General features: G+C 40.2%; 1 protein-coding gene across 1 annotated transcript; it reads right to left on the bottom strand.

Annotated features, from left to right (window-relative positions):
* Positions 1-400: 400 nt before the first annotated feature.
* stx19 (syntaxin 19) lies at positions 401-8,709 on the bottom strand. The gene is given in 5 exon segments (XM_030758754.1): positions 401-1,463; positions 2,131-2,358; positions 2,794-3,027; positions 3,146-3,434; positions 8,503-8,709. Coding segments are annotated over 4 exon segments (918 nt in total). The 5' UTR covers positions 3,368-3,434; positions 8,503-8,709; the 3' UTR covers positions 401-1,229.
* Between the last annotated feature and the right edge of the window lie 706 nt (positions 8,710-9,415).

Below are 9,415 nucleotides of genomic sequence, written 5' to 3'. Positions count from 1 at the left end.
CTGGATACCTGAGACAATGGGTCAGTGACTCACAGAGGAACATCACTGGCACTGTGGACAGATAGAGGCTAGTTTCATCTATTCCAGAGATAGGGATAACTATTTAATTACTCAATACGTCACTTACTGCTTCCTTTGCCATGATCTGAGCAGGGATTTTTAGTTAATATTATACAGTCAACGTAAGTAAATGTGGAAAAGTAGGATCATTACTTATCATCATGTGTGCGTCTGCTGCTTCGATTTTTCAGTCAGCATGTTCCCAGTAAAACTCCTGTTACTTCCTCAAAATCAGCTCCCTTTTCTGCAGTCTGTTAGTCTAGTTAAATGTGATGCATATGAATGCCAGATTTTCATCTGAACAATGAAACCGTTCCAAAAGAACTGATAACACTCAAAATGCAAAACATATAAAGAATTTAATGAATTTCCTGCAATGTAATTTTCTGTCTTATTTTAGACAAATGGCTTCAATGAGTTCCTGCAGTTTTGTCATTATGACAGAAATATTTTTGATTAAACCTCATTATTATTCAAATTTTTTTTAAATATCTGCCTATGTGAAACTGCATAAATTAATTAAATTTTTTTTTTCACTGAAAATGATCTTACTTTGTAATGCAAATGAGACTAATGACTAATTGTAAAACAACTTATTTTTTTTCCATCAGCATGTGGACCAAAAATGAAGTGAATAGCTAATGGCTCAATACCACTCTTAAAGTACGTTTTAGTTTGTACTCAAAAGAAAATAAAATACATTTTAAAGTGTGCATACTGTATTAAAAAAAAACAAGCCCTCATTAACCAGCGTTCCTGTGGCAGGACGAGAAGGTCTTTTAGAAAAATGGTGAAATATTGCTCTTGCTGACCCTAGCAGTGTCAGTGGCTTCCCCTTGTTTGTGACCTCTGTCAGATGACAGTGAAGGTCTCCAATAAGCAACAGTGTTGGTGAGAAGTACTCGCTGAACTGTCTCTTCTAATAGCAGTCGCTTCACATCCTCTTGAATGAAATAGGTGCCTCCCATACCAATTCTGGCCCATTCCCCCTAATTGGTTTCTATGCTCTGTTGAATCTGTCTTCACTGTTGCTCTGTTCAACAGCCAAGAGCGCAGTACCTTTGCCGTCACTTTAATGGTACTGAAATTCAGTGTTGCTTACTTCCAATAGGTAAGATGAAAAAAAAAATCATATTTACAATAAATAGTAATTCAAATTCTTTTATATATTACAAGCAGCATCTCCAAGGAGGGCAACAGCAACAGCAAAGCTGACGAATTGGGTTCTTCTTCTTATACCTGGCAGCTGTCTTGAACTTCTCATTAGTTGCAGCCACATAATCCTGTGTCCTCTCTACATTGGTCTGGATGTGTTCAATAAAGGCCCCCTGTTCCTCCACCACCATGAAAATGTCCACGAAGAGATCCCGCAGTTCCTTCATATTGTTCTCCAGGCTCAACAACTCCTGTTGGTGGAGAAGGATAGTGGGATTAGTGTTATAGATATGAAGGACATTAGTCAGATGACAAGAAAGAGGACCTGAAGATTTAAGATCCAGTGACGGATCAGACCGAGGAAGAACACAACCTGAAACATAGGAAATACTCAAGATCCTCATTTGACTTTTATATACTTAGTGATTAATGTCCTGATTCACTAACACATCTCTTTGTATTCAAGAGTGGCTGTAAAGGTGTTTGTTAGGACAGAGACCACTGCTTCTTTCTATTCTCAAGGAGTCAGTTTTATTCACCTGGTGTCCCAGGTCTACACGACTCTCTGACAAATGTCTAGAATAAAAAACAGTACAACCCTTTCCCCCTTCTTTACCCAGTTGTGTCAGTGGGACATGGTGTATTTATTAAAAAAAATTAAAAAATGTTTATTACCTCCCTCACAGAGGTTACATGATTGCTTAGGTTTGTCTGTTTGTTAGCAGGATTAATGGAAAAAGCAAATCAAAATTTCACCAGAGCTGGGGCTTAGGCCAGCTTCAATGTGCTTAGCTTTCACAGTTGATCCCATATAGCAAGGAGCAAATTTGTAGCACAGACGTGGTTTATTTGCCATGAACAGTCATTTTAGCTGCCTTCAGGAATCAGCTGTTGTCATAGCCTTGGTTCAGTGACTTGTTTGTGCTCCCCTCACCTTGTGTCGCTGTCAATCTCAGATATTGTGTCTGTGTGATTCGGATCATTCAGCAGGTTCTCATTGAAGACCTCCCATTTTCCTGTGGCAACCATCTCATCCACCTCCTCCTCTGTCACATTTTTTCCTGATACCTCCAGCTGCCGGATAATGAAGTGCTTACAGCGCTCTTGCTTGGTCAGCAGGCCTTCATTATACTCACGCATTACCTGAAATAATTATAGCCAAAAGAAAGTGAAAAAAGGCGAAGATTGTATATATAGAATCGGGTGTTCCATCCATTTACTGCACATCTTCACTTCTTATCATAGAAAGATTATACATAAAGTGTTGTAACTGAACAATTACATTTTCCACACCAGTTGCTCTGATGATATTTTGAATGAAATTAGATTTTATATATATATAACGGATAATGCCTTATTCTTTGTGACAGTAGGAGAGTTTACTAAAGTTTCGAAAAAATTAAGTCTTGTAGAAAGAAAGAAAGAAAAGAAAGAAAGAAAAGAAGAAAGAAAGAAAGAAAGAAAGAAAGAAAGAAAAGAAAGAAAGAAAGAAAGAAAGAAAGAAAGAAAGAAAGAAAGAAAGAAAGAAAGAAAGAACCAAACAAACGGCAAAAGGGTCAACAGGATTATACTCCAGACCTGCTGGAATCGGCGGTGCAGTGCTGCATGTTGCAAGCCTTGTATTCTTGTTAAAACAGCTGTGGGTCCTTGCTCCTTAGTTCTTTGGACCTGTTTTGAAAGGTTGTCTAAACGGCGGTGGAGGCTTTCAGCCTGGAGCTTTATGTCTCGTGTTATGCTGCTCTCTTTCTTCATCACACTGAAACGGCGCATGGTTGCCACCAAGGTCTTTTGCTGTTGAGTGAACTTAAGGACCTGTTTGTAGGTAAGATTAGGCAAAACACGTTAGTAACATAGTAAGTAATAGCCTGTAAATATCCTGTAAAAACATAAAAATACAGAAATAAAATAAGTGTGGTCAAGTCATTTTTACCTCTGATTCCAGCACTGCAAGGTCATCTCGTATATGCTCAACCTCTGACAGAAAATCCTGAATGACTGGCTCCTCCTCAAACACCACAGCTTGTGGCTTTATGACCCCAAGCACCACAGAGTCATCATCACCATCATCCGCTGAGAAAGGATTGGTGTTCTCAGTTGTAACCGCAGAAAACTCTTGAGTTTTCTGCTGCAATTCTGTCAATCTGTCTCTCATTATGAAAGAGCGCTCACCTCAAAAAGTAATATTATGTGAAGCTCTTGCCAATGCTGATGAAAGAATCCTGAAATTAATAAATAACACAGCAATGATTACTTTTGACACACAGCAGTAAATATAATAACAAAAAATATAAATAAGAAGGGTAAACAGAGAATACTTAAGGCAGAAGAGACTCTCCCTATCTTCATCCTTAAAACCACCTAATTCAGACATTTTGCAGTTTTAATGTGATTTTTTTGTTGAGTTCAGTTGAATGTGACAAAGCAGAAAGGGAAACTGAGACACTAAATGCACTTCAGGATAATGAGAGGATGGGAAATAGAAGGGCACGTGGCTGGGAACAACCAACATAATTATTAAAGGGGAAGTTAACCCAGACGTAAAACACATCAGAAGTATTACCAAAATAAAACAGGAAGGCAAACTCATCACAACACATGAATGATAACAAAACCCAAAATCTCTGGATCAAATGATCCAAATGACAGGATGAAGATTGTGGCCAGGCTCAAGGTAGTCACATAACCAAGGCCATGGCTCCCCCGGCTCACTGGCAAAGTAATATTAAATGAGATGCTTACAAATGTGAACACTTACAGGGCATGAACACCACTCTACGTACAATCCCCACTACCAGTATCACTGAAACCAATGAGCTCATACATGTCACTGCTAAAATAATCCGAGAAATACTTGGATATAAGATCAAGAATGTATATAGAGAAAAGTCCCTGTGGAGAAGAAGGATGGAAGCCAAAATCAGAAAGCTGTTAGTTGTCCAAAAGAGAGTGCAGAAGGGTTGAATAAGGGGAAAAATAAGCTGCCCATAGCTGAGGCTCTAGATACTGCCAAACAAAGACTTACAGCTCTGGACACTAGGTTAAAGACATACAATAGAGACGCAAAGGCCAAGAGAATAAATGGCCTGTTCAGCAAAGACCAATCCAGGGTGTACTCTCAGCACTCTGAGAACAATAGCATGAGGCAAGACCCACTAAGATGATACTGAACAATACTGGAAGAACATCTGGGAGGTGTCACACAACATGAATGCCAAACGGCCGATGGCCGGTGGACCTTAGAGCAGACTACAGCAACCTTACAGAACAAGAACCTGTCAACTGTAATTATTGTAGGGTCTTTAACTTACAATACAAAGCGCCTTGAGGCAACTGTTTGTTGTGAATTGTATAAATATATAAATAAATATTATATATATAAATATATAAATAAATTTAACTGAATTGAATTGAATCACAAAGGCAAACATCCAACAACAAGAATCTGGAATGAAGGAATGAGGGCCACACCAGCACTGGGCATGATTTACACCTACTCACTGAAGCAGCTAACAGATTTGTTGGTGGCTGTGGCTCAGGAGGAAAAGCAGGTCATCTACTAATCAGAAGGTTGGTGGTTTGAACCCTGGTTGCTTCAGTCTGTATGCCAAAGTGTCCTTGGGTAAGATACTAAACAGAGTTGTCCCCGATGTGTTCATTGGAGTGTGACTGTGTGTGAGTGTTACATAGAAAGCATTTAGACATAGAAAAAGGTGCCTGTATGTGTGTGAATGGTTGTGAATGAGACATGTTGTATAAAGCATTTTGAGTATTCAAGTAGAGTAGAAAATCACCATCTAAGAACCAATCCATTTACTCCATGAATACCTGGAAGTATAAATAAGTGGGCTGCTAATAACTGGTACTCATCTTGACTGTTAACACAGGGCAGAAAAATTCTAATCTTGAAGAATCTTCACAAGGGTACAACACCATCAAACTACCAGCCAATTACCTGCCTCTACAAAATGGAAGCTCCTCTCAGGCATCATAGCAACCAAGCTGAGTAGGCGCATGAGTCAATGCATGAGCACAGCTTAAAAAGGCACTGGAAGTAACACCAGAGAAACAAAGCAACAGCTACTGGCTGACAGTAGCAGTATACCAGGACTCCACGACCAGGCATACCAACCTGAACCACACCTGGACTGACTACAAGAAAGCCTACGACTCAATGCCCCACACAAACATACTGGAGTGCTTGGTACTGTACAAAGCTAATACAGTAGCATGCTTCTCTCAGCCCTTGGTATTTCTTCCTAATGTTATTGTCAATTGGTATTGCAGAATCTATCACTATGGCCTTCTTCCTCTGCTTGTCTACCACTGCTAGGATTTGGGACCACTGCTATGTCCGTTTGGTTAGTCATCACCAGTTTGTCCGTCTGTATCTGGAAGTCCCACAGAATCTTAGTTTTGTCATTCTCAACCACCCTTGGGGGAATATCCTGACCTCAGAACTTCCAGGTCATACTTGGCACAGATGTTCCTGTATACTATGCCAGCTACTTGGATATGGCTTTCTATGTATGTCCTGTCTGCCTGCCAGTACCTTGCACCCTGCTGTTATGTGCTGGATTGTCTCAGGGGCATCTCTATACAGCCTGCACCTGGGATCTGCCTTGGTGTGGTAGACCCCAGCTTCTCTTGAGCTGGTGCTTAGAACTTGTTCCTGTGCTGCCATGATTAGTGCCTCTGCGCTGTCTTTCAGCCCATCTTTGTTCAGCCATTGATAGGATTTTTAGATATCAGCCACTTCTTCTATCTGCTGGGGCTACATGGCTGTCCTTCCATGATGGTTCCTGTTCTTGCTCCTCTTCTTTCTCGGGTTTCTGTTGCCTGAGGTAGTCCCTAGGCACATGATCAGTTGTGGTATCTTCCTGATGTACTCATGGATCTTTGTTGTCTCATCCTCAGTAGTGGTTCTGGCACTCACTCGTCCTTGGGCTCCTTGCGTCCACATAGTGTACAGTCTCAGAGTGTTGGACTTGGGGTGAACCCTCCACACATGATAAGAAGCTTTCTTGTCTTGATGTCAGTGGCTTCCTTCTGCTCCTTTTGTCAGCTTATTATTCCAGCAGGGTATCTGACAACTGGCAGGGTGTGGGTGTTGATTGCCCGGATCTTGGTCTTCCCCTTCAGCTGACTCTTCAGGACTTTCCTTACTCTCTGCAGGTATTTGGCAGTCGCAGTTTTCCCAGCATCCTCTTCGTGGTTTCCATTTGCCTGTGGGATTCCAAGGTACTTGGAGCTATCCTCAGTATCTGCAATGTTACCTTCTAGTTCTGCAGTCTCTTCAGTTATGACTTCAACCCACGATCTGTTGTTTCAAAGACAATCGATTTTTTTTCAAAGAACCACCCAGAACCCTTCATTAGTTCATTTACAGAATATCTGTTGTTGAATCCAGTGAGCCTGCAGTTAACTCTGTATGTATGTATTAACTTTACAGTAAAACTTCGCTATAATGCACTTCATCTTTCACGGCCTCGCTGTTTTGCGGATTTTTTTTAGTGCAGTTTTTTATGCTTTTTTTTTTTTTTTACAGTGTGTAAACACCCATTGTGTTCTGCATCCTGATTGGCCGTCAATCAATCTCCTTTGTCCAGCGCCTTCAGTAGAAAAAGACGCTACAGCGGAGCAGAGTCAGCAAGAAGAGGCACAGTCAGACGAACTGTGAAATACGCGTGAGTCACAATGTGTCCAACCTCGTTGGTTGATTATTAAAATTATTATTTTATAGTATTTCTAAAAACTATCATAGTTATTTGTAAGAAAACATTTCTATTTTTATTTCTTAAACAAATACTTGGGCCTGAAAACAGGTTTTGATCTTTGATTTCGTTCTATAGTACTGTGTAATAATTGTAAAAAATAAAGCTGACTACTTTGCAGATTTCGCCAATCACGGGTTATTTTTGGAACGTAACCCCTGCAATAAACGAGGGTTCACTGTATTTACTCTAATGAGTGAAACTGATGAGTCATACACGAATTCTGCTTAGTATAAAGCATTTTTAACTGTATAAAAAACAAGAGAGAAAAAGGAGAAGGTTTGTCTGTGGCATCAGTCAAATAGACTTGAGTTCATTTTCCCAAGGGAACTGGCTTGCTTGTGTTTAACGCCACACACAACAAAAACAGAAGAAGAATAAGGTTGTTGCCAGGTTGTCACAGTTTAAATAATTATGAGAAATGATAAAGTAATATGGATAACCATGCTAAATACAACAAAATGTATGTCAAATTTGATTATTTAGTTGGAGTGTTAAAAATATATATCTCTGAACACAATTCATCTAAAGTTTTTGCTTCCTGCATGTTGATTTCTGGCAAGTTGAAGCAAAGGTGTTGATGATTAAAGCCATGAGATACAGAGTAAGATTTTCTGCATGCCTTTGATCAATGAAATGCACTCAACTCCACGTTTCTGTCCATTCAAATGGCCATACCAACATTTTTAAACTGCTTTAGCTAACACAGGGATTTGAGTTTTAGAGGCAGTAAAATAATCTTTTGCAAGTATATGATTGTGTGTGGGGGGGAGTGTTTGGCTGGTGAGAAATGGAGCGTTTCAAATCACAGACTATCCCATTTCTGGATAGATTTTAAACAGGAAAGATCCTATTTTGTGTGTGTGTGTGTGTGTGTGTGTGTGTGTGTGTGTGTGTGTGTGTGTGTGTGTGTGTGTGTGTGTGTGTGTGTGTGGTGTGTGTGTGTTGTAACTTTTACAAACTTCACAGGAGTTCAAAGAATGCAAAAGTATCTTTGAGTGAACTCGTCCCTCTCTCTTTCTTGCTCTCCCTGCCTGCTCCACATGGAAGAGTCGATTTAAAAGAAATTGCTCAAAGGATTTGGGAGCACATTCTCCTGTGTTTAGCCTAAAAACCTGGAAGAAATTCAAGAAGGAGTCCTGTCTCTCTATGTGAAAGAATGTTTTGTTTTGGTCCCCAAAAGGAGCAAATATTTTCTTCCTCCCATTCATCTCCTTTTCCTGTGTTTCTGATGATATTCTTCTATTTTAATGTAGGTGGTAAGAAGGAGTTCCCAATTGTTTTAGGCTGTTTTCCTAGGTCAGACAACTGTATATTGCAATCTGATCTTAGAAAGAATTGGGTTAGCTTGAAATGTTCAAGAATGTAGCATTTTTTTTCTTTTTTAGCTGATGTTAGGCACACAGACTTACTCCTGCATTTTTCCCCTTCAGTTACAAATCATAGCATACTTTTAGAAACATTTACATTCTGAAGATATAAAAAAAACACATTCAGTCTGAAATATGGATTTTACCTTAATGTTGTTAGCATTCCATCAGGAGCTGCCTGGTAGGATTACCATTCGCACCAGGAATGTAGTCCAAAACAAACACGGTCTTTGATAATATCAGATCACCTTCAGATCACCTCCTTACATTCACCGCAGGTCACAGAATTGCTCTGCAACAGTCATGCCACTAGCTGTTTAACAAGACAGTTATACTCACAAACCTTCACAGGAAAGTTTTGAGGAAGTCTGGTTGAGTCAGTTTAAAGGACCTCCCCTCCTTTAGAGAAAGTCTTGGATAAAGCCAATAGGAACTCGGAGTGGAGGCCTATTTGCTTACATACAGAAACAAGACGTGACATAATCAACTAAGTGGGGAGGGAGAGACAGGATGGTGAGTACAGAGAACACACAAACCCTACCCTCAGGCTTATTCCTGGGTAGAAAAATAGAGCAGAGCAAACAGAAGTGTATTGTGTACACTGCTAAGACCAAACAAAGGGGACTGTGGTTAGGGTGTCAACTAGGGCGTTGAGCTTCTGATTTACTAAGTTAATTTCTTTGTGAAGTGTCCAGATTCCTGGGGTAAGCCCTTGTGGTCTGTAGGTATTAGGCCGACAGACCCAGCTGAGTACTTTTGACAGATTTCAGCTGACAAGCTCCCTGAAACCTAGGAGTCTTTTCAACACAAGAAGGGACACAGTCCTTTGTGCTATGCAGCATAACATGCTGTGCAAAGCTGTTTGATCTGCGCTGTCAGAAAAAGAGGGGAGAGAAGTTTTGAGGATGAGAAGACTTCAGTGGGGACAAGAGTTCACTCTTTTTGAGCTGAAACTTTGGATGCTGGTTGCATAATTACTGTCTTTCTCTCCAGAACTGCAGCAACTATGCTGTCAGAGTGGTAGTCAGCAATGATGGGAAACTATATGTGCACCAGAAG

The sequence above is a fragment of the Archocentrus centrarchus genome, chromosome 21, assembly GCF_007364275.1.
Source record: "Archocentrus centrarchus isolate MPI-CPG fArcCen1 chromosome 21, fArcCen1, whole genome shotgun sequence".
Lineage (NCBI taxonomy): Eukaryota > Metazoa > Chordata > Actinopteri > Cichliformes > Cichlidae > Archocentrus > Archocentrus centrarchus.
The sequence above is the reverse complement of the archived record's forward strand: the minus strand, read 5'-3'. Positions and strand labels throughout refer to the sequence as shown.